The 27,350-nt window shown below is 42.6% G+C and overlaps 1 protein-coding gene across 5 annotated transcripts in view; it reads right to left on the bottom strand.

Annotated features, from left to right (window-relative positions):
• The window catches only part of tle2a (TLE family member 2, transcriptional corepressor a), a 54,276-nt gene that overhangs the window by 22,739 nt on the left and 4,187 nt on the right, over positions 1-27,350 (bottom strand). For all 5 annotated transcript variants that reach the window (XM_058074019.2, XM_058074020.2, XM_058074021.2 and 2 more), the window contains exon 2: positions 10,303-10,463. In XM_058074019.2, the coding sequence (XP_057930002.2) occupies positions 10,303-10,463 (161 nt within the window). The remainder of the gene's footprint in view (positions 1-10,302; positions 10,464-27,350) is intronic.

The raw sequence follows: 27,350 nt of genomic DNA, 5'->3' as shown, positions 1-27,350 counted from the left end.
CCCGCAAAAAACATGTAATGACCACATTTCTACTTCCGATGTTATGCCAAGATTGTCTGCAGTTTGTCAACGCGGCGTCCTCACCGTCAGCTTCTGAGCTCCACGGCACCAGCGGTACCTCTGACAAAGTGTGTCCGACAATGAGTGGTCCTCCTCGGGCAGGCGAGGTTGGAGGAGCACCAGCGGTGCCTACTCTTTGCGTTCATCCACAGTATGTCAGGGGTCTCCAGCCAGTAGATCGTGAGCTACCAGTAGCTCCTAACCACATTCAAGTGGCTCTCCAAAGGTTTTATTCATTTATTATCAACTTTATGTTAGAAAGTGGGGTTCCTTCGTAGTTAGGAATACTTTGGGCGTGTGACCAATCACAGCGGAGTGGTCATGCCTGGAGGCGGGCCGTGGGTGGAATAAAGTCAAACAGACCATTTTGGCGGGAAGCACAAATCCAAGGAAATACAGCTGGAATGGGTGCAAATTGTGGAAGATCTAGAAAGCTTTCTGTGCAGGTTATTGTGTGTAGCTGCTCTATAGGAGTCCACAACTCAATAAAAAGGACCGAACATGACTACAATAGGTCTATAATAAGTACAATTATTTTTTATTATTATTTTTTTAACTTTTTTAATAAAACTGCAACAGTTTTTGGTGTTTGGGTTTCTTGTAAATGTTCTTATCCTAATATTAAAAATGTTAATCTATTCCCAAAATATTTGGACTTCTTCCCTACCTAATTTATGCTCATAATATTACGAGATTAATTCCATAAAAATGCATTTTTTATTGTTAGATTCTGAGGTTCTCTTCATATTTTGACTTTATTCTCATAAAACTTTCAACTTTTTCTTGTACTTGACTTACTCCCAACCTAATTTTACAAAAATAATATATAATAATATATAATTATAAATAATAATTATAATAATTTTATTTATAAAAATAATATATTCCCATAATATGACTTTATTTTAAAAAAATCTTTTATTAAGTTCTGTCACTAAATGATTTATTATTTCTTCATAAAATGAGTTTCTTTATAAAATTATGACTTTTTCCTGATTAGAATATGACTTCATGCTTATAATATTTTGATTTTTTTTTGTCCTTGCCATTTCTGCTGTCTCTTTTTTCCCCTCATTTTTGCTTATAAAATTACATTTTTTTCCTTATCTGACTTTCCTCTTAATATACTAACTTTATCCTCATAAAATCACATCTGTTTGTTTGTTTTGTTCTTTCTTCTTGTAGATTTACTTCTCTTTATTCCCATAATATTTTGGAATACAAATTTATTTAGTTTTTTCCCCATAAAATTACTTCAAAAAATACAAAATACTGAATTCTATGTTGCTAAAATGATTTATTATTATGAGTTTTTTCTTGTAAAAAAAAAAAAAAAAAAAAAACATGCACATGGCCAATTGGGCAAATTAGACAATGATGTCATCTAGGACACCCCCCCGCAAGCCACCACAAATAGATTACAGTCCTTTGGGAGACCCCTTACGTTGCACATCTGCATTGAACACCTCAAATGTCACACATGGCCCGAATTAAACGCTCGCCAATTGGATATGTGAATGCACCAGAGAGTCGCACGCACACACACACACACACACACACACGTACACACACACACACGCACACCACAAATGAGCCAGCCAAACAGCCTCTCCCATGTGTCCCATATCTGCGTGTCTGCTTCACCACACGGCCAAACACGTCCCTGCTGTCCCCTAAAATTGGATAAGGCTGCACTTGCCAATGGACACACACACACACACACACCTCTGTGTTGATGCAACAGGTGCACACACACACACACACACACACCCTTTCACCTCTGCAAGTCAATCACAGCTCCTCCCTGCCGCCTCCCCAGAGTAGCAGCATTTTGGGCCCATTTATGTTGATTTGTTTGCAGGCAGCAAATGGATTGATGGGGGTGGGGGGGGGGTGCAGGTGTGTGTGTAGGTGTGTAAGTTGCGTGGTGAGGGAAAATTAGAATATGATTAATACGGCAACATTACCCCCCCCCCCCACCAGCAACAACAGGTAATAACAGCCATGTCTGCTCCCCTTACACACACACACACACACACACACACATAATTGAGTCATTTATCATTGGCAGCCAGTGGAGGAGAAAGAGAGGGAGGGAAGTAGGAGCGAGGAAGAGGCAGTGCTGATTGGAGTCCAAAGGTGGAGGGTAGTAAGGATTAACACCCCCCCACACCCCACACCCCCCCACACCAACACCTTATAGATTTTATTACAGTGTAAGTGCCTCTCACAGCTCTGTGTGTGTGTGTGTGTGTGTTGATAAGGACAAAAGTGAAGTGAGGCCATGGCCGCACGTTTACACATCTTATCATGGCTGTCCTTCACAATAAAAGCATGACATATCTACATATATTTCCTGTTCCTTTTCTTTACATTTTCGACAATTGCGTTTTTTTGGCTTGTGAACAAAATGTCCATGTCGGCATTCAACACCAAAGACTTGACATGTCGTTAAACCCCCCCCCCCCCCACCCCCACCCCCATCCCAACAAGGTCTTTTTGTGGGATAGGCAAGAAGAGGGATGTCACAGCTCCCCACTAATGCATCCCACTTCAGAGCAACGTGAAGTCATACAAACGGCCACAATCTGGCAGACGTACTTTTGACTGGGATCGTGTCAGCAGGACAGATCAGACGTGTGTACCGTATTTGGGGTAAGGCATTTATTACGGATGGGGCATCTAAAACATTCTAGCCACTCCCAGTGTAACCATTGCACAGTACTTTTTATGGCAGTACTTCTTCTTGGGGCACAGTACTACAGAAACAGAACTTGCGACATATTGGAGAGTAGTCTGTGTACGGCTTGTATAGTTTTCTGAAAATGAGTTAATATGGGCTTCATAGCAGGCAACACAGGTGGTGGGAGTGTCATCATAGCCCGGGGCTGCACGAGTGCTGCAGTTCAGAGGAGGAAACAGGTACGGTATAGCAATACGTTTCTCTTAATATTTTGGCTTTATTCCTATAAAATTACTGCAGACTTTTGGTAGTTATCTTGCTGATATATTTTTACTATGTGACTCGGGCCAGTAAAAAGACCCTAAATGGGCCCTAAATGACCACCGGACTCCAAAAAGTGCAGTTCGCCTTTAACGCTCACATTTATTCATATTAATTTGACATGACAGAAATCAATGTTAAAAATAATATAAAACACTTTCTATGAAGGTCTATTGAATAATGCATTATGAGACAAATTCATAAGGCATTATAATGCATTCATAGTCCAGCTGCATAGTGGCCCATATTCACTAAAACAGTCCAGTGTGAAATGCCCTTGACAGATGAAAATGCATTTCTTTTGCTGGTATGGAATCAGGAACTCCAACCACTTGGGGCTGATGGTTGCATCTTTAGGAACTGGAAACAAATGCGGCTTTGCTAGCAAGTAAACAGAGGAGCAAATCCCTTTGGGGTTCCCTCTGGGGAATTGAGCTTATCTGCTTACAGACAGGGCGGCACGGCGGTCTAGTGGTTAGTGCGCAGACCTCACAGCTAGGAGACCAGGGTTCAATTCCACCCGGTACTCCGGTTTCCTCCCACATTCCAAAAACATGCTAGGTTAATTGTCGACAGGTATGAATGTGAGTGTGAATGGTTGTTTGTCTATATGTGCCGTGTGATTGGCCGGCGACCAGTCCAGCGTGTACCCCGCCTCTCTTGCCCGAAGACAGCTGGGATAGGCTCCAGCACCCCCCCGCCCCCCGCGCGACCCTCGTGAGGAAAAAGCGGTAGAAAAATGAATGAATGAATGCTTACAGACACGCCCATAAAGGAAGTCCACCCCTCTGTGACATCACAAAGGGGCAGTTTTACCACGCCTTCTAAAACAGAGCGTTTTGAGCCATCCCAAACTTCTTTTAGAGTTCACTTCCAAATACGCAAACGTCATGATCTGAAACGTTGGCATGATTTAACACCAGAATACAACATTCTAATTACATTTATGGGTCAGAAAGGTGGAAAAAACCATCATAGGTCCACTTTAAGGGGTCAGACACCAAAACGTGATTAAGTCATATTAACGGTAAGAAGTGTTTGATTGATTATTGATTAGCTTCAGTGTAACAATGTTTGACTTATTCTACTCTAAAAGGTGTTGGTCTTGCACACATTTCCTTGCGTAAAAAAATATGACATGGCTCCCACGGAAATACATTTATTTATTGATTTATCTATTTATTGGGGACAATGAACAATGTAAATATGTCAGATTGTAGCACAACTGCTACTTTCCATCTGTAGTCCCCTGGCAGATTGTGGTTTTCATGGCTTTCTTAGCCAAAAAGGGTCCCCACCCCAGGTCTACGGACTTATTGATCAAAAGCCCCTGAACAAAGTAAATAAATAAAATCAAATTGTTAGGTTATTCTTATTCGTCCACAATGAACCGGGAAGTATTAAAGGTTCCCTGACATGATTCATCAACTTTGCGTAAAATACGTTCTATATTATTTATTATATTATTATATAAGCGAATGGTAAATAAGCAAAAATGACATTTATAGTTGATAAGTGACCTCTCAGCTTAAGCAGAGTTAGATGGTGGACTGCGGTTCAGTGGATTTTTCATCCAAATAATAGTCATACCAAAATGTTGTGTTGCTGCTGGATGTTCATAGTATCCCAGTCATACTGGAAGTTTTTCATTTTCATACTTTTCATACTGGAAGCTTTAAGGCAACAATGGGCGAACACGAGACAGATGGACGCCCACCTCTATTTGTGTTCTTCGCAGTGATCACCCCACTGCTGACTGCTATGAAGGAAACACCTTTGAACAAAGTATTTGGCTTGAAAGTACACTGTAAACACATTTGAAAAAAGATGCTATTCCACCGCTACACATGAAAAAGACAAGAAGAACCACTAGAACAGAGTAAGTCATGTTTTGTTTACATAATGACGTCACCGCCATATGTTTACCGTGGCTATAATCAGGCTATAAAGGATGTTCATTAGGTTCGTTCAGAAGCTGATTTAAAAGACTAATTGAAGGATAAACAACTCCAGAGTCTTTGACTCTTATCAATCAGTGTTTCTCTATGTCTTCAGGCTTAAGTCCATGTTCGAAAAGTTCTGTATTTCATCTCCAAATGTTTCTCCCTTCTTTTCCCCTCAAACACTATTGACACTTTGTGGCTTGAATCACTGTAAACATTCTCTTTCTTGTACACCGCCATGTTTGTTTACCTGGGCGATATTACCGCGATGGTGTCACTTCCGGAAAAGAGACTCGTCGTCACGGCCGGTGCCATCAACTACTGGAGAAATGTCATTCTTTCAAAAATGGAAGAATGTAGAAGATAATTACAACCAATACATAACATATTTAAGCAATGTTGATGAATTATGTTGGCGGCGAACCCTCCTTTGCGTGATATGACTGTGTTGTAATGCTTCTTCTTCGTTGGTGTTCACGGCTATTCCTTCCAATCAGCAAACACGGCATTAAAAGTCATCAAAATTTGAAAATGTGAACGATCCCAGGAGAATCGGAATCGGAAAGTGAGTCCCCGGTGCTCCATCGCTATAAATAATTTGTAGCAAATTAGGTCTATCAAATGTCAGCTGGGAAGAGAAGAAGATGTGGAATCGATTTTTTTTTTTTTAAAAAGTGTTTGCTGGATGTTAGAGCATTTAAAAGGCTTTAGTGCCGCGCTGACCTTCACTTTTAAAACGATATCCTTCCGCACTGAACTCCATCGCTGCTTGTATTGATTATGACAAAACGGTCCTCTCAGATCGTTCAGCATCCCCACCTCCACGCTGGCGACCCTTCACTGTGCATCTCATTAAATATTGATCAAACTTTCTTGGCGAGTCCACTTGAAAACCCGTGTACTGTCATCTTTCACGCCATTGGCTGGCTTCGGCCATCGCCATCAATGACCAATTAAATGCATCATAAAGCATCCATGAAAGAGTGATGGACCAGGAAAGACATGATATCAGTTTAAGGAAGTCATGTTTACTTTGGTGTTGTACAGGTTGCCATCATGTCACCACCTTTTTGTTTACTCCTAACCGCTGTTAAAAATGAAAAAGATGACTTTTTCCAGTCTGTGGTATCACAATGATGCTAAAAACAACCCCCCCGCCCCCGCCACACACACACACACACACACAGCATCTGCAGCTTGTCCTGTGCCAAAAACACAAAATGCTTTGAGGCATCCAAACACTTGGAACTGGCTCAACCGTCGCTTCGTTCGAAAGTCTGTCAAATGTGTGGAATGGATTGTTGCTTCACCAGCAGAGGCGCCGTACTTTCACTCACCGACATCACAAATGCCCTCATTTTAGTCTAGTTGCACATATTGGGACTTGGCTTACACGTCTGTACTTGCGACCTGACTTGAGACTTACACGTCTTTACTTGCGACCTGACTTGAGACTTACACGTCTTTACTTGCGACCTGACTTGAGACTTACACGCCTGTACTTGCGACCTGACTTGAGACTTACACGTCTGTACTTCCGACCTGATTTGAGACTTACACGTCTGTACTTGCGACCTGACTTGAGACTTACACGTCTGTACTTGCGACCCGACTTTAGACTTACACGTCTTTACTTGCGACCTGACTTGAGACTTACACGTCTTTACTGTACTTGCGACTTGACTGGACACATGCGTCTTTACTTGCGACCTGACTTGAGACTTACACGTCTTTGCTGTACTTGCGACTTGACTGGACACATGCATCTTTACTTGCGACTTGACTTTAGACTTACACGTCTTTACTTGCGACCTGACTTGAGACTTACACGCCTGTACTTGCGACCTGACTTGAGACTTACACGCCTGTACTTGCGACCTGACTTGAGACTTACACGCCTGTACTTGCGACCTGACTTGAGACTTACACGTCTGTACTTGCGACCCGACTTGAGACTTACACGTCTGTACTTGCGACCCGACTTGAGACTTACACGTCTGTACTTGCGACCCGACTTTAGACTTACACGTCTGTACTTGCGACCCGACTTTAGACTTACACGTCTGTACTTGCGACCCGACTTTAGACTTACACGTCTGTACTTGCGACCCGACTTTAGACTTACACGTCTGTACTTGCGACCCGACTTTAGACTTACACGTCTGTACTTGCGACCCGACTTGAGACTTACACGTCTGTACTTGCGACCCGACTTGAGACTTACACGTCTGTACTTGCGACCCGACTTTAGACTTACACGTCTGTACTTGCGACCCGACTTTAGACTTACACGTCTGTACTTGCGACCCGACTTTAGACTTACACGTCTGTACTTGCGACCCGACTTTAGACTTACACGTCTGTACTTGCGACCCGACTTTAGACTTACACGTCTGTACTTGCGACCTGACTTGAGACTTACACGTCTTTACTTGCGACCTGACTTGAGACTTACACGTCTGTACTTGCGACCTGACTTGAGACTTACACATCTTTACTTGCGACCTGACTTGAGACTTACGTCTTTACTTGCGATCTGACTTGAGACTTACACGTCTTTACTTGCGACCTGACTTGAGACTTACACATCTTTACTTGCGACTTACATGTCTTTACTTGCGACCTGACTTGAGACTTACACATCTTTACTTGCGACTTACACGTCTTTACTTGAGACTTACACGTCTTTACTTGCGACCTGACTTGAGACTTACACGTCTTTACTTGCGACCTGACTTGAGACTTACACGTCTGTACTTGCGACCTGACTTGAGACTTACACGTCTGTACTTGCGACTTGACTTGAGACTTACACATCTGTACTTGCGACTTGACTTGAGACTTACACGTCTGTACTTGCGACCTGACTTGAGACTTACACGTCTGTACTTGCGACCTGACTTGAGACTTACACGTCTTTACTGTACTTGCGACTTGACTGGACACATGCATCTTTACTTGCGACTTGACTTTAGACTTACACGTCTTTACTTGCGACACATGCATCTTTACTTGTGATTGGACTTGGACTTTCAAGCCTTTACCAGAGTCTTGACGTACTTCTAACTACCATCATGAGGTTGCCAACAGCCACGGGTGTCAATGGTGGTTTCAACTGGAGACCCCAGTGATTTTCTTATGTCCACCGTCCGCTCCACTACAGCAGTCAAGTCAAATTTGACGTGTTGGGAACATTTGCAATAAGATTGCAGATTTTTACCAATCAGAATAATAACCTCGGTTACAGAATCAATATGGCCAGAGGTGATTCCGCATCACGTTCAATAAGGTCACATGACAGAGTGCCCCCGCCACACACACACAGAGCACCTTGCCAACATTGACTTCCATCAACCTACTGTATGCATATGTAAACGTGTGTAGAAAGCAGTAGACTAATTAAAGCTCCTTCCTCGCTGATTAGAGGCTGCTTCGTTAACGCACATGTGCACACAAACTTAAAATCGGAGCCACTGACCCACCAAAGACACTTTAATTAGCCCTTCTCTCTCTTTACCTCCCGACTAATCTCTCTCATCGCTCCATACCCACACACACACACACACATATACACACAAGCCCGCCACACACGCAGTTGTAGCTCATCAGCGCTAATCCCTTCCCTCCGTCTCTTTCCTGCCGTCTAATCCAACATCTATCGCAATCCAGCCGCCGTCTGCAGCCAAAATACACCAAGTAAGCCTGCTATTTCTGGGCCGCATCTATTTGTGTGCCCAGATAATTGGGCAGCCACACACTTTGGGTGTCAGTGTGTGTATCACATCAGCACTCGGGGTGTTTGTGTGTGTGTGTGTGTGTGTGTGTGTGTGTGTGTGTCACATCAACAAAGCCCATCAGAGGCGGTCTTGCGTCACATGGTTTTTACATCCAATGTAAAAGGTCCCCTATTATGTAAAATTGCCTTTTAATGATGGTCAGACTATGAGTACCAAATCCATCTTCATTTGGTTGCATGGGGGGGGGGTAATAATTTGGGGAAATAATTTGGCAAATAGTTCCAGTAAATAGTCCTTTTTCCCCCCCATCAAGAAAAACTAAAAAAAAAAACTTTGGTCTTTATGAAAGCTTCCATTGGATTTTTATAAGAAACTTTTCCACTCGACTTCCAAACTTCCATTTCAGATGTCATGTGAATTTAGTGAATCCCAAATTTGTCAAGTGGGATTCAAAGCTTCCTGTGGGTGGTCTCGTCATTTTGTTCTTCAGTGTACTATGTGTAATATGCGACATCCAAAGACACCAAATCATTCCCCGAGCTTTAATATGTCTACTAATAGAGGGGCACATGTGATTATAGGGGTGTTACTTCATGTCTAGAGGGCTCTAATGTGAAATACATATTGAGAAGGTCCAACTACTGAAATATTGTGTTTGTCAATTAGGAATCCTTGATGGAAATTCACTTACCATGGTTGACTATTAACTGCTTAATTGTCAATCAATCAATCAATCGATCGATTGGCTTGATTATGTTGGCTTGATTATGTTGGCTTGATTTCAGCATCTTCCATGTGGGAAATGGAGCAACGGTCTCAATAAGAACACACATGCACGCTAGGGACTAGAGATGGGGGGGTTACAAAAGAAGTTTGGAGTGGGACAAAAGTAGGAGGCGGCGGGGGGGAGGGGGGGGATTTTGACCAGCTAAATCAAAGCTGGATGAGAGAGTAAAGTTGGGGGGGGTGGGGGTAATGTGAAGGTGTGCCAAGAGGTGATGAAAGAGCGGTGCCCCTGCCGGCCCAAATCTCTCATTCAAAAGTACATTCACACGTACACCACACACACACACACACACACACACACACACCAACTACACAATAGGGCTGTCACAAGATCTCAAACTCGCCAGGACTCGGCCTGCAGGGGATGATAATGAATAAATGGATGAAAATGAAGAGGATATTCCATATAGATCATTGAAGGATCATGTGTGGAACACAGAACAACGGCATGAACAGAGTGAGCCCTTCTGTCAGCCATACAGTGCCTTTCTCTCGGTGGGTGGAGGCGGGGCCGCTTTGTGTAAAGTTAAAATCTCATCTCGTCCTCGTAGACCCAATCCAGTGTATTGTCTCGTGACCCCCCCCCCCACCCCCCCCGCTACACAACCCTGCAGTGATACCAGCATCCTGTAATCCAACATGACATGCTAGTTGCAAAAACATGTAACCTGGGGGGGAAAGGATTAACACAATGCCTTTGGGCAACAAACTGTCACTCACACACACACGTGCACACACACACACACACACACACACACACACACGTGCACACCTGTGGTACTGGGTCTGCAGGAACTGAAACTCCTCTTTGATGCGGTCCAAAGTCTCTGGGTATGTCAGCTTCAGCGACTGGGGGGTCCCCGATGCTGCTGCGGCCGCCGCAGCGGCCGCCACCACGGAGGCCGAGGACCCCGGGGGCGGCTGTAGAGGTGCCTGAGGACAGAGAAGAGACCATATTTGAATACAACACAGCGCTCTATAGGAACAATAGCAACAATTATAGCGACAATGGGGCATAAGCATGATGATGGCACTTGCATGCGGGGTGTAGAGTGGGGGTTGGGGGGCGGGCGGGGGTGCTGGAGTGCCATCAGCAGCCGAGCCAGATGTGAACGGGTCACAAAGACTTGAAGCAGCATGAGATTCTTAGCCAAATGAGCACGCATTGTTTCACCGCAGCTCTAAGAAGGAGAAAGAAAAATGCATAGGGGGGGGGGGGGACCCCCATGAGGGCTGTAGAGCTCTTGGAACCCTGCGCGTCGGTTCCCTTCTCTGCGGGGTCCACAGCAATTAGAGGACTACGAGCAGAAGTGTAATGCTGCGGGACAAGCGGACAAAAGAAGGCTGAGAGCTGGACGACGAGGGTGGCGGGCAGGGCCAGTTGGGGGGGGGGCAGGGGGGGCTCTCCATCTCTCAGAGCCTGTGTCAACATCACAGAGTTCACGAGCCGACGGGTCGGACTGGTTCTCAAGCTCTGGAGAGGTCAAGTAGTGCGGCGAGGTTAGTGAAGTGATAGCAGTGACGAGGAACCGACAATAGAATTCTTTTCTATTGCTTTCATTGGTCAATCATCTTAAGATAAGATAAGATAAGTCTTTATTAGTCCCACAAGGGGACATTTCAGGTTTACAGAGGAAATGGTACATTAGCACACAAGGGTGGATTACCATTTTGTTGATCAGGTCCTTGCACGCTTTATTGCACGGTTTATTGCACAGTTTTTGCACAGTTATTGCACAGATTTTGGGGTCTCATAGCTTCACATTCAAATGCAACCAGCACGCCATATATCACTCTTTTCATTTTTCCTAATGATTTGGTGTGCATGAGAAAGTGGAAAGGAAAACACAGCTCTCTTGGACCACAGACACACTCTTATTAGTCACACAATTATTATTAGAACTATTATGATTGTTATAATTATTAGATTAATGCTAATTATTATATTAATTATATATAATATTATTGTTATATTTGCATATTTTACATAATAATAATATAATAATAATTATTTTAATTTTATTGTAATTATTATAATATTTTATTATTTTTAAAATATTTAAATATAAATATAAAATAATAAATAATAATAGTAGATTGCATGACAATTTTACAGATACAATAATACCAGGTGGACTGTTACGTGTAAAATATATAGTCTGCCCCCCCCTGTAAATGCGGCCCGCGAGTCAAAAAGTTTGCTCACCCCTGTTCTAAGTACAGCTTCAAAATGAGAGAGAGAAAAAAAATGTATTGGAATCAAACATTAACGTGAAATGGGCGGTTCATCAGCTCATCAAACGTAGAAGAGCAAAATGTTGGCAAAAGTGTGGATTGAATGTGATTCACTGTCAGGTAGGCGTGTCACGACAAACTTTGGTGGTCAATAATCTTGCGAGAAATTATCTATGAGCTTGCTATATAATATCTACTAGTTTTTGAAGAATGTTTTTTCATTATTGTCATGAGGTGTAATTCACATTTGAACCACTAGATGGTACTAGTATCGTGTACCTGTGTGAGCCATATTAGTGCCTGTATGTACTGATGTTTAAAATGTATGCCATATAACCATATTCAATAGTTGCATTTCTTTCGGGATGTAGCGAGCAACACCGCCTCGGCATCGGCTGTCCATCAAGACACGTACTGCGACCGAGTACAGTCCAATCACCATCAGACGCCATCTGCCAGAGAAGAAACATCTTCAATGGCCTGGTCTCCTTCAAGGTTTGGAATGAGCAGAACACCAAACATGGGACATTGAAAGGTGGAAGAACGTTTTCTTCTCCCTTGACGAACGTAATGGCTTCCAACCTTACTGACATGACAAGGAGATGACACCTGAGATGGTTTCTACCATCATCATCCTTCAATGGAACAGTGGAACTTCAGGTTGCGCAGGGGCGTCAAACGACAGCCAGCTATGTGAAGATGTTGCAGGGGCATCCTTCATGACTGAAGGTCCTGGTCTGTGTGGCAATGACTGGCTTTCCCCTATGCCCAAATCCAATTTTCACCTGATGAACAAAAATGGCATAACTACTCATGACTCACTTCCTGTTTATACTTTTTATTTAGATTTTATTTTGATCTGTGCCGTGTGTCCTAAAGAGAGACACACAGCTAGCATACGGCAACTAATCATGGGATTCTTCTCTTCTGGCTATAAAAAAAAACCTCCAGAAAGCTCCAACAAGGTTTTATGGTTTTCCATCCATGCTATGGCCGTGTAGTAACAGGTACATTCATGACAACATGTAATACTTCAGAGTATTCTGACGTATTTTGGTCATTGGAAGCATTAGCGGAACGTCCTTCCTGGGCGCATTGCTTTCGCAGAGCACATAGCAACCAACAGTGGTCCTCTGCCTTTTTTGACCCATAAACTAAAATAAAGTAGGACAGGAATAACATGAGCCACCATTCACCAGTACAAGCCTGGACCAAACATGCTCTCTTTTATTGTGGAGCTGCATCATCACCTCTTTTTGCCTGAAGCGTAAAAAAACATAACAGACGTACAAATAAATCTTTGGAAGAGAATAACAAATTAATCATGATAAACTACAGTAAAGTCTTGTTATATCGATATCGGTTATATCGAAGTACTGCTTATTACGATACTATTATCATTTCCCGGCAAATTGCTAGTCTTTTATGATATAATTAGTTCCGGTTAGTACGATACCCGGTTATTATGATAATCCGGTTACTACGATGCCCTTTTCATCTCCCGCCAATTTGGTCTGCTTATATCGATACAAAAGCATCTTAAAGCTGAATCAATATTTGCTTAAGGATTTACTTACGGTATTGCTTGATCAAAGAAACAATCTCTTGTTGTTTGAAATAAATCAATACACTCGTGTGTATAGAACAACGTCGAGTGCATTATTGAATATTTACTCAGAGTCACTATTGCAAGAGTGCGTTATGAAAATAATAAATGTTGAAAAAAAATGTGACCCATTTGACTTCAACCGAATTGTGTTATGTATATGAATGCAATCATTTTTTGCAACAATGTTTATGGTTTTGTCTGCTGAAGCGTGAGGATTTTGCATTGGTTGAATTTTAGAAAAGAAATAGTCATTAAAAAAGTGTAAAGACGTTTTTATTTAATGCATAAGTTTATTTTTCACTTCACTACAGTACAAAAGCATGCTAGATACGCAATCCATGAACTCAAGGAGAAAATTACATGCCATATCAAAGATCTGCCCACTTTTAATGCAGTTCGGCGCAGGATCGGATATATCGATAGTCCGGTTATATTGATATTTTTTCCGACTCCCGAAAATATATATATACATATATATATATGCACATATACTATGTATATGTACATGTATGTATGTATTATAAATAAATGACTAAAACAGGAAGCATTTTGTCCAAAAACTAAAAGCAACAAAATACCAACAAAGGGCTGCCAAAAACAAGAGAGTGCAGAGTTTCCCTTGGGAGGTCGCTCTGTCACTTTTCCCTTTATTTGGACATGTCATCGCACGGCTTTGCAAGCTTTCATCTGCGCTGCCAGTTCGGCCCCACCCAGGCGTTTTGTTCAAGGTACTTAACGTCTTTGTGAAACATGGACGACAGATGAATCATCCAGTCCGGCCACATAAAGAGCTCTCGGAACCCCATCTGCATCCCTGCCAAACTTCCCCTCCCGACGGATGTGCAAAGAAACACACGCTAAAGTTGTGTTTGGTCTAACAGGATCACAATAATGACAGCGAGCGCACATAAGCAGGCTCCTAATGACGGCGGCGACGGCGCCTTTGAAAATTCAGCGCTCTCGCATCAGCAACACATTAGATTTAATTAACAGCAACATCACTCAACCCCGAGATTCCAAAAAGAACGTAGGAGCTGCGGGAGAAGAGGGGGGGGTGAAAGCTGTGAAAATCAAAATCGCATGTTGGCATGACAGCAGCCCGCCACTGCCAACACCAACATACATGCACCCCCATGTCAGCGGAGATAAGGAAAACGCTCAAGAGTCAGAGGGAGCATGGAATGGCAGAAGAGGACAAGAAGGTGACCCAGAAAGTTGGAAAAGAGACATTGTTGCGACAAGAGGAGTAAACATGGAAGAACTTCTGGACACACTCTGGCTAAGTACACTCCTAAGGAAAGACACGTGGGACCCTTTATGGGGGGGTGCATGGAGGATCATACCCTCATCAGATGTACAATCGTTTCCTCGTATACTCTTTTTATTTACAACATATTGCGCAACTGCAGGGTCTTGAGACACATGCTAACTCGCAAACTAGAGAGCTAGCAACCTAAACGGTAGCCTTCAAGTTATTTCCTTTCAACTTAAATAGCCCAAAAACTTACCACTTCCACACGGATAGGGAGGATAACTATTAACAGTTATTTAACCTTTAACATGAACATGAATCAAACGTAATAATTTTTTCTGGGTACATGATACCATACAGCATCCATATCAAACTTGCGCGGGCCGCACTAACATTAAACTTTCATATCAAGGCGGGGGGCCTCAAACTAGTGTCCTGCGGGCCACATTTGGCCCGCGGGCCGAGTGTTTGAGACCCCTGATCTAGGGCCTAAGTCGTTCCCAAGTTGTCCCTTGTTGCACAGAATGGTATTTGTTACGTACGAATGGGCTTGTGTTGAAATGTTTTGTTTTCATCGCTAAGTAACGATAACCGGAAACAACCACAGTACGACCCGTCACACCCTCACACGCTTAGACAAACCGGTGAGGAAGGCAGGCTCTGTCGTTTGCACGGAGTTGGACGGCCGGGCATCTGTAGCAGAGCAGAGAACATTGAGGAGGTTCCTTTCCATCCAATGGACAGCATCATCACCCACACAAGAGCAGTTTTAGTGGCCGATTACTATCACGGTCCTGCTCCCCTGAAAGACTAAACCCATCATCCCCCCCCCCCACGCGGCTTTTCAACACTACAGTGCGGAGCCATAAAAACACACACAGGACTGGACCTACTAGCTTATTATGCATCTGTTCAGCATTTATCTATTATTTATTCTTATCTATCTTATCTTTACTTGTTTGATTTAAGGGATTAGGTTTTGATGACATTCTGCAGAGCTGCTGGAAATGGGAATTTCTCTTGGGAACGAATAAAGTATCCATCTTAAATCCCTCCTGAGCGGGTGACAGCGTCCTTCTCGCAGATGAGGCATGGACGAGGTTAGAGTGTTTGCTTCTTCGGAAAAGGCAGCAGCCTGCTAGCTCAGCCTTTCAGGACCTCACACGCTAGCCCACATTAGTTTATTCTCCACTCGGGAAAACCCTGGCAGACTTTACAGCGGCGGGTCAGGTCCCGGCGCTAACCTGGTGACCCGCAGGAATCGATCTCAGCCTTAGCTAAATAAATTCCAGGGTGGGTTATTTTCATCCCTCCGTCCCTGCCGTGTCCTGGCTTGTGAGGTAACAAAACGCTGGGAATGAGTCTGCCCTGGGTCAGGGATTCCCAGTCTGTGTTGGGACACGACGGTTGCAGAAAGCTTGTCATAATCATCGGAAACATGAAAATGTGTCAAAAAAAACATGGCTAGTGACTGCGACCACAGACGTGATGACGATGGCTGATAACAGGATTTACACCCAAGACAGTATGTTGACTATTTTCATCCATGTGATTGTATCCAGGGAGTCTGACCAATCATAGAAAAGTGGGTGTGCCTGGTTGGAATAAATTAAATATTACATACATATTAAATATTTACATTTATGTTGACCTTTAAAGCCGTGCCTAAAGTTGTTTATTCCATTATATTGCAGACAAAATAAAAATGACTTATTTGCATTATAAAACATTAATATGTAAAAACTGGAACAAAAAAAAATGGAAGAACTTTGATGCAAAAGCTTTGACAAAACCTGAACATTCAGTTTTTGTTCCTTATAATATAAACATTTTTAAAGTTCCCATTCACCAAATTGTAAACAATCATGGGAAATGATTTGGCCGGCCTTGTTTCTTGAGTTTATTGATCAATTTTAATACCCGGTACAACCATAGGTGCATTTGTTTGGACAGATATGATGATAAAAAAAATAACTGATAAGAGTTTAATTAATAAGTTTAAGCAACTTCCATGACAGCAATAGCATTATACTGGCAAAAAAAATTAAGTTTGATGGGCTTTTTTTTGTTGTCAGCTTATGTAGGAATCACTGGTTGGACTGGACCACTACAGTAAACCTCGGATATATCGGATTTAATTGTTCCCACTGGTTTTGAAATCTGTTATATGCATATACCGGAAAATGTCCGTTTTACGCATACGTATATCGGATTTATATCCGGTATATGCGTAAATCGGATTTTATTCATTATAAAAAGGCACTTCCTTGACTATGTTTCCAATGTACCTGGACTGGGCAATGAAAAGAGACGTAAGGTAATGAGAATTGAACTTTATTGGACTCTGAGCATAACAAATTGTTAATTAAGCTAGGCCCTGTAACGCCCTACGTTAGGCAGGCCTACGTTATTTCCAATAGTGAGGTTAAGATCTCATTCACTGCTGTGCTAGTATTATTGACGTCACTCGCTTTTATATTTGTCCTAAATCTGGAGCCAGGAGAAAGACACCATGCGGCCATCCGATATATGCGAGGGAAATTGGAACGGGACTGGAGATTTTGTCCGAAATAGGGCCAAAATCCGATATATGCAATGAATTTTGATTGGAAATGCATTACAGAAAAATTGGTTCTTTATATCCGAGTCCGATATATCCGAGGTTTACTGTAGCATAAAAAATCCACTTCACCGGGTTCTGCCTTTAGGGACTTCACACAAGTGTTTTCATCTCAGCAATAGCAATTTGGGAGAAATACGTATGTTGGTGATGGCACCTCATATCTTCGGTAGACTCCTTTACCAGTTCCAAAAAGCCGTACACACAGCATGAACATTTCGTTTACATTCCGCTATACATCCGGTAATGGCTGCAGTTAAAGCTTTGTGACGTTTGTGAAAAACTTTAATGCTTTTGTTTGAGCATTACTCTCCTGTGAAGTAGCACCATAAATAAAGAAATGTTTTGCTTATGCGTTAATTAAGTTGAATTTATCATGCATCCTTTCGATATGGATATCACACGTGCAAATATCGCGATATTTTTTAGATATACCGTGCAGGCCTGCAAACATCGTAAGGGGTGATGATGCAACTGTCCACTCGGGGATTTCACTTCATCGCAACTTTAAGCTACGAAAACGACCACAAGGTAGCAGAAGTGCAATTGATAAAGAGCTTGGCCGGGATCGGGAGAAAGGAGAAATCACACATGACTGGAAGGAGGAAGTGAGAGAGCGTGGAGGAGTGTAGCATGCAGAAGGTAACCTTTTGCACATGCACGTGCATAGTTCAATTCCAGATGTGACATTTATAAATAGTTGAGGGTATTAGTAAATACATGATTTTGGAGGTAAAACAAGCCTGTTATGTTGTTGTTTAGATATTTGAGCTTTTCAAAGTGAAAGTTATGCTTGAAGTATAACTTTTGCTTTTCTCCCTTTTTTAGTGGGGAACTAATATTTTCCGGAAACTTAACTTAACTGCTGATTACTAAATAATAAGAAGAACACCAAAAGGTAGAACTATCGATGATGAAAGAAGGGAGCCTGAGCTTTCTTTGGACAGGTTCCATCTTTATGGGGCCATAGAACACAATATTCTGTTTCTCTTGAAAGTCAAAATGGCCGCTACTGAAGGGGTTGTCTTTTGAAAAAAGGCTGTGATTGAATGAATTAAGAAGGTCAAGGAGGCTTTCTGAGACCAAGTACAGATACAAACAAATTCAAACAAATCAGACTGCACTACTACGTACGGATGCTGTACTACCCGAATGTAGCGCACCAATTCTGTTATTCTGAATATATTTTTGGTGTACAACGTCTGCCAGCAAAACAATCCATATTGTGGTGAAATGCACTGCAACAACCACTCGAGCACCGTGCAGACGCTCGAATCAGCGCGCCTGTTGTGGACTCTGCAAACAGTGCGGCCATGCCCGCTGTTTTCATTTCAGTTGCTTTTAAACCGCAGGCAACAAAACCACAATGACCTCACATCCTTGTTGGCCAAAAAATGTGCACACACACACACACAGACACACACACACACACACACACACACAGGGCTCAGACAACGCGCCCACACACGCCACCTCAGACGGCGGATGCGTACAAGATGCAGCTTTCTGCAAAGTATTTACGAGCACATGTGCACTTTATTGCCTTCACATGAGCGGCCTCGGCTCGCAGCATCGCCCGTCCCGTGCCTCCTGCGCTCCACGTAAAATAGGCGTCCCGATTGTTATCACATGGGCGTGACGTTTGTGCGACACTCAACCCGTTAGCCGGGCCTTTCACTGCACTCCTCAAGCCTGAGAATCATACAACGCTGACAAAACGACGCTGCATTGAATGCATCGGTGAGGATGAGACACTAGCAAAGAACAACAGGGGGGGTTGAGGGTCTTGGGTGTCTTTTTATCCAAAGGGAGAATGAGGGCGGAAGGAGACGCCTTCCGGAGCTAAGCTAACGTTAGGATGTCCATGGGTTGTTTAGTCATTTCTAGCAGCCAATCACTACTTTTCTCACACTTGTATGAATGTTATGCATTTATACATGCCAACTCATGAATCCACAACCCCTCCACACGGTCAAAATGTGCCACAGCATGCACCCCCACTGTGGTGCCTGCTCTGTTATTTGAGGGAATCACCGTGAAATGTGGTACACAACTTTGGGGGGCTGACAAGGATGCATATGTACTACAACTTGAGCAGGGTTGGTTGTAAAACATGGCCGCCATCACAGGTGCAGGACTATTTCTTCTAATGGGTCATTAGTAGAAATAGCAAACTTTGAGGATATCTGTATTACATCATGCTAGCATGTCATCCCATGGTACGTTGACCAATTCAGACCCGGCAGCCATAAGTGAAATACTGCAAAGTACGACATAATAGTATTGAACGGAATACAGTAAAGTCTCGTTATATCGATATCGGTTATAACGAATTACTGCTTATTACGATACTATTTTCATTTCCCGGCAAATTTCTAGTCTTTTATGATATAATTAGTTCCGTTAGTATGATACCCGGTTATTATGATAATCCGGTTACTACGATGCCCTTTTCATCTCCCGCCAGCCAATTTGGTCTGCTTATATCGATACAAAAGCAGCTTAAATCAATCTTTGCTTAAGGATTTCAATACCAAAAAAGAACACGGCGAACGGCTGCTTCCAGTCAACTTTATTTTTCACACTTCCACCACCAAATCGCAGCACACACACACACCGATTCCCGCACTTCCTGGTTCACAGGTTATGCTCAACCCGCCTCACATAGCTGGTCAAACGCATGCCTGCAACAGAATGTGTTTGGCCTATACTACAGAACAATGTCGAGTGCATTATTGCCCACTTTTAATGCAGTTCGGCGCAGGATCGGATATATCGACAGTCCGGTTATATCGATATTTTTTCCGACTCCAGAGAATATCGATATAACGAGACCTTACTGTATTTTGAAAACCAGCTTACAATATTTTAACATTATTAGAGCCCTCAAAACCCTTATTGTCACCGCCCAATGTTCCCGCCAGGAGGGGAGACAAACCCATCGAGCAAACAAAACACCTCATCAGCCACCTGAAACGGCAACACTCTTGGATTTGAAAAGAGCAAAACGTTTGCCAGAGACCACCGTGGCGTCACAGCTGCTTGGAGCGTGTGCCCCAGTACAGTGCACCTTACTGGGCTACGGCAGGTGGCTCCTCCCCCCCCCATACTCTGGTTCTCCCAAATGTCAGGATACTTGATTAGGAGTGATTATCAACAGGTACACTTGGTAAAATCCTAATTTGTTCCAGTCCTTCTTACCGCCTGGTGTGCACACTTAGACTTAACATGAAGTTATTGGTTTTTAAAACCTATTGTGCATCTCTAGTATGTACTAACCCCACCCCTCTCCATTTGGCTCCAATCCAGGGAAATATACTGCTAATCTCTCAATGACTCCTGCACTTAGGAGGGGGGCGGCTGCCAGCCAGGCACCTGTTTCATTAGCACCATACATCTCTTCTTTCTCAGACCCCCCGCCGCCGCCGCCGCCGCCCCCAACAACACACAAACCCCTCCACCGCCTCATTTCTCCCGCAAGCCTCCTTATTCAAATTTCCCTGCTGTCAGCCCACATTAGCAGATCACCACAGTTTGCCTGTCAGAGACTTTAATTGCTGCATGTGCCTTCTTTTATTAGGTACCCCCCCCCCCCCACAGCCGGCCCCCTCCCCCGGCTCGTTTGCCAATTCCACCGGGACGCACACCTTCACGGCAGCCTGCATAAAACAGAAATCCCTTCAGCCTCTTCCTTCATTTTCTGCTGCTCCTTCCCGCTCTCTCCCTCTGCCCTCCGACTGCTGGTCGAGCAAAAGGAGGCGAGCTGCTGACGAACGGCCTCGCTCACACGTGGGCAGCAGCGATGATAAAGAGCTGAAGTCAACAAGGCCTCGGGCGGTGGCGCCGGCTTTGCACTCGCTGCCGAGTTTGTTGCTAACCCGCTAACTATACTCGTCACGAGAAGACTGAGGCAGACAGACAAAAGAGCAACAAATACACAGAGAAGCTTTTCTTGGTGGAAGGTTCCCAAGTCGTAGGCATAATGCAAGATGCTTGCATGTACAGTAGACCGCAGATACTCACAATGGTTACCTTCAAAGACCGGCCGATGCAAAGACCGATGCACTGCCAGCGATACGATACTTTAACCATACATGGAATTTTCTGGCGATACGATGCGATTCGATGATCATTTAGTTCAAATCAATGCAATCCGATATGATATGGTGCAAATTCTTGCGATATGATGCAATTCAACATGATGCAAATAAGCAAAGGGAAAAAAAACTGCAACCTAGTATGGTCCTACAAAAAGGATTTGGCTTTATTCCTTCTAGGCACTTGGCGGTAAATTCAACTAAAGTGCAGTTTGTCTTTTTTTACTCTGCATAATAGTGCCAAGTGTTTATATATATATATATATATATATATATATATATATATATATATATATATGTGTGTGTGTGCACCTATGAAAACGGCTAGAAATGCTGCTATGCTAATGCTAACATTTGCATACTAACACCTGGCATAATAGTGGTGTTTACATAAGTGTCTACATATGAAAATGGCTAACATGTTACTATGTCACTAATATTAGCAGGTTAGGTATGTGAACATGCTAACAAGTAACATGATAACACCTAACATAAGTACATAAGCACTAAGTGTTTATATATGTATGTATACACCTATGAAAACGGCTAGAAATGCTGCTATGCTAATGTGTTTATGTATGTGTACACGTATGAGAACCGTTAGAAATTCTATAATGCTAATGTTAGCATGCTAGCAATGCTAACACCTAGCATAATAGTGCCATGTGTGTGTGTGTGTGCACCTATGAAAACGGCTAGAAATGCTGCTATGCTAATGCTAACATTTGCATACTAACACCTGGCATAATAGTGGTGTTTACATAAGTGTCTACATATGAAAATGGCTAACATGCTACTATGTCACTAATATTAGCAGGTTAGGTATGTGAACATGCTAACAAGTAACATGATAACACCTAACATAAGTACATAAGCACTAAGTGTTTATATATGTATGTATACACCTATGAAAACGGCTAGAAATGCTGCTATGCTAATGTGTTTATGTATGTGTACACGTATGAGAACCGTTAGAAATTCTATAATGCTAATGTTAGCATGCTAGCAATGCTAACACCTAGCATAATAGTGCCAAGTGTTTTTATATATATATATATATAGTATATATATGTGTGTGTGTGTGTGCACCTATGAAAACGGCTAGAAATGCTGCTATGCTAATGCTAACATTTGCATACTAACACCTGGCATAATAGTGGTGTTTACATAAGTGTCTAGCTATGAAAATGGCTAACATGTTACTATACTAATGCTGTCATTTTAACAATACTAACATTAGTATGTTATCATTTTAACAATGCTAACATTAGCATGCTAACACCTAGCATAATAGTATTTATATACAGCAAGTGTCTACCTGTGAAAATGGTTAAAATGCTACTGTGCTAATGTTATTTTAACTATGCTAACAGTAGCATGTTAACACCTGGTGTAAATAAATAAATATATTTAAATAATAATAAATGTGCATAGCATGATAGCACAATTTCATCCAAATCAGAACTTTTCAAGTTATGTTGGACACAAACAAAGAAACAAAGAAACAGAAATAAAACAAAACCTCTGCTTTGTGCTGCGCTTGGCGGAGGTAATTATCAATACAAGATCCATCTTGCCAACTATCACTACAAACCGAATGACCAGGAAGTCCTGTGTGCGTATGGCCCGCCATTGACAAAATGAGCTTTTCGACATAATCCACTGAGACAAGCGACACCAAGAGCCGGCCGGTGGGGTCGCTGACAAACCCATCTGAGGTGCGTTATCTAATCCAAGCGATTTCAAATGTAAAGAAGGACAAACAGATCTTAATCACACCTCAGTTGAAGCAGAAACAGGAAGTGGTGGTGTGTATATTTCATGTTTGGTTTCGTGGTCATTGAATCACCACATTATACTGAGCAGAAACCTTTGCCATCAAGTAGGTCCCCGATTATGCAAAAGTGACATTTTAAATGGGTAGACACTTACAGTATATGAAAACTTAGCACAATCATGTTACGTGTTAGCATGTTAACATTGATATCATGCTAACATTAGCTTACTAGCATCATCGGTATTCGTCAGCAAGGGAAAATCACTATGCGGATCAAAAAAGATCCACTGTGGCGACTCCTTAAACATGATGAAAGACGAAAGAAACATGAGTAGACACCTATTTAAACACCACTATCACTCTAAATGTTAGCATGCTAGCATGCTAATATTGGCATAATAGCATTTTTAGCCATTTTCATGGGTAGACACTTACAGTATATGAAAACTTAGCACAATCATGTTACGTGTTAGCATGTTAACATTGATATCATGCTAACATTAGCTTACTAGCATCATCGGTATTCGTCAGCAAGGGAAAATCACTAAGCGGATCAAAAAAGATCCACTGTGGCGACTCCATAATCAAAAAAAAGACGAAAGAAACATGAGTAGACACCTATTTAAACACTACTATCATTCTAGATGTTAGCATGCTAGCATGCTAATATTGGCATAATAGCATTTTTAGCCATTTTCATGGGTAGACACTTACAGTATATGAAAACTTAGCACAATCATGTTACGTGTTAGCATGTTAACATTGATATCATGCTAACATTAGCTTACTAGCATCATCGGTATTCGTCAGCAAGGGAAAATCACTAAGCGGATCAAAAAAGATCCACTGTGGCGACTCCATAATCGAAAAAAAGACGAAAGAAACATGAGTAGACACCTATTTAAACACTACTATCATTCTAGATGTTAGCATGCTAGCATGCTAATATTGGCATAATAGCATTTTTAGCCATTTTCATGGGTAGACACTTACAGTATATGAAAACTTAGCACAATCATGTTACGTGTTAGCATGTTAACATTGATATCATGCTAACATTAGCTTACTAGCATCATCGGTATTCGTCAGCAAGGGCAAATCACTATGCGGATCAAAAAAGATCCACTGTGGCAACTCCTTAAACATGATAAAAGACGAAAGAAACATGAGTAGACACCTATTTAAACACCAATATCCTTTTAGATGTTAGCATGCTAGCATGCTAATATTAGCTTACTAGCATCATCGGTATTTGTCACCAAGGGCAAATCACTATGCTGATCAAAAAAGATCCACTGTGGCGACTCCATAATCAGGATACCTATTTAAACACCAATATCATTCTAGGTGTTAGCATGCTAATGTTTGCATTGCTAGCACGCTAATATTGGCATATTAGCATTTTTAGCCGTTTTCCTGGGTAGATACTTGCAGTATATGAAAACTTAGCACTATCATGTTAGGTGTTAGCATGCTAACATTAGTGTGTTGGCATGCTAACATTCTGCGTGTTAGCATTCTTCAATCATGTATTATGATACTGTAGGTGTATTCATAGCGAGGGTGCCCTCATGTTGGGTCATTTCAACAGTACTGGACGTGGGCGTGACTCAGTTGTCATCGCCATCATGGAGTCTCCATCACGCACGAGAAGGTTTAGTCAAGAGTGGAGTCTTTCAAAGTTGTGCGTCACTCGTGCGCAGTAACACCGACTGATCTGACTTATGAAAATCATATGACATGGCCATGACAGAAGGGATTGTCTTGAAAAATGTGTGTTTTCCACCACATACACTCCAGAAATATGAACATATACAGCAGTATGAAAAGGTTTGGGCACCCCTGATAATTTCCAAGATGTTCCTTTCGAAATGACGGTTGTTGGGATCAGCCATTCCAGGTAAATATATCATATAGCAGACCAACACTGTGATAGATGAGAAGTCAAATGAACTTCATAGGATTTACAGAAAGTGTGCAATTATTATGTTGTCATGTCATTTGGCCACCCTTGTTGTTTTATTGATTTGAATACCTTTAACGCTAATTATTGGAACACAGCATGTGTTTGGTAAGCTCATTGACCCTTGACCTTCATATACAAGTGAAGCCAATCATGAGATTTTCTAAAGAGTAGCACCATTGTAGCCTCAAAACAACTATCACGTGACCGCAGAGCAAAGATTGTTCAACATCATGGTGTAGGGGAAGGATACAAAAGCTAGCTCAGAGATTTCAGCTGTCAGGTTCCACTCTGAGGAACATAGTGAGGAAATGGAAGACCACAGGCACAGTTCTGGTTAAGGCCCGAAGTGTCAGGCCAAGAAAAATCTCAGATAAGCAGAGGCCAAGGATGGTGAGAACACTCAAGGTCAACCCACAGACCAGCTCCAAAGACCTCCAACATGAGCTTAGTGCAGATGGTGTCACTGTGCATCCTTCAACTATTCAGCTAAAGCTTCATTTTGGAATAAGGTGCTGTGGACAGATGAATGTCAAATGGAGTTATTCGGACATGGGGGATGAGGAACACAGCATTCCTAAACAAACACTTGCTACCCACAGTAACATTTGGTGGTGGTTCCATCATGCTGGGGGGCTGCGTGGCCAGTGCAGGTACTGGAAATCTTCAAGTTGAAGGTGGCATGGATTCCAGACGGTATCAGCAGATACCAACGGTCTTCAAGAATCAGTGACAAAGTTGAACCCGGCTGGATACTTCCAACAAGGACCCTAAACGCGACAAGACTCGCCCCCCCCAATGGAAAATGAATCTGGTGTCGAGCCTGTTCCTGGCCGATACTGGTTTGACTCCAGATCTGAACTAAATCTGCACCAGTGTCATACAATGCACTTCCATATGACCGCACTGCTCAATATTGCTTAGCTTTGTTCTGCGGTATAACAAATAAGACTATGTTTGCTAAGTACGTATTGTAGTAATATTTAATTGATAAATGTTAACGCTCAGTATGCAAGTCGCATGTTTGTCAAGCACACCGGTCAAATTTGTCACAGTACGCTAGTACGGCGCACTGACAGATTAATATTGCATCAAACTGTTTGCCAAGTTGACGGGGCCTTCACTCCAAGGTCAAATGGATGACAGCATGTGTGTGAATGTGTGTGTATAGTTTCTCAATCCCCTGTGGATTGAAAAAGAAACACGGCCATGGCTTCCCCAACCAGCGCCGCCGCAGACTGCGCCTCTCGCCCTGGGACGCCTGCCCATACATTAAGATGTGGTTTGGAGCTCTCTCAGGGACACAGCGAGGAGAAGCGGGATGAGAGGGATTGGGTTTACAGTGCAAACCGCACAGCCACAGTCTGCCTCCTGGCCCTGCCTTCCTGTAGACCCTCGTACTACACAGCTGCAGTGTGCATTGGGAGGTGGGGGCACAAGATCACGCCGAAAGGAAGTGCGGGGCTTAAACGCCGATAACGACATATGACAGCGCTGCATATCCTGCCAGCTTTTAAAAACCAAAAAAAGATGTCATTTCCGCCTGAATCGATGCGAAGTAAATTCCCATTTATATGGTAAACGTGGTTCCACGGTGTGGGACGTGAATGTCAAAACAACGTCAGTGGTGGCGTGGCGCGGCGGGGGCATGGAGATGAGGTTAGGCAAATGAGCGGGGCCTTAATGGTACTCAACGCAGCTGGAGGACCAGTGTTTATGTATTTCAGTCGGCTCAAAAGCTCTCCACCTAACTTGACACAAATTAAAAACCGTGGACGGCTCTCAGGAAAATCATTGAACCTTTCAGGGTTGTCACTAGGGGTGGTACCATGAAAAGTACTGTCCGGTTGCCTCCAATCTACACAGGCATATCAAGAGTAGCTTTTGTAATTCTTGGCTTTGGATAATTGGGAACCTACAGGACATTTACGACGCCGGTGATGGTAAAAGCATGTACTCATGTACTCGGTACCCAGTACCCAATATGCAGGGATACATTCATAAGGGTTACAGTGTGTATAGATAAATATATATATGTGGTTATATGGATGGCTACAAACTCCTGTGCGTATTTTACCACTAGCCCTCTGTTGTGTTGGAGTGTGATAGTAATCTGCCACTGAAACTGCTCTTCCATGTTAAAAGGGACTGTATGCAACTCAATCCCAAAGAATACAAAGAATATGGCTCGGGTCACACTGCAGAGTATGACGCCCAGTTTGTTTTTTTTTTGTTAAAGTACAATCTTTTTATGTGGTTGTTCTCAT

The sequence above is a fragment of the Doryrhamphus excisus genome, linkage group LG4, assembly GCF_037039965.1.
Source record: "Doryrhamphus excisus strain RoL-2023G ecotype Guam linkage group LG4, RoL_Dexc_Guam_v1.1, whole genome shotgun sequence".
Classification (NCBI taxonomy): Eukaryota; Metazoa; Chordata; class Actinopteri; order Syngnathiformes; family Syngnathidae; genus Doryrhamphus; species Doryrhamphus excisus.
This window is presented reverse-complemented; position numbering and strand designations above follow the sequence as displayed.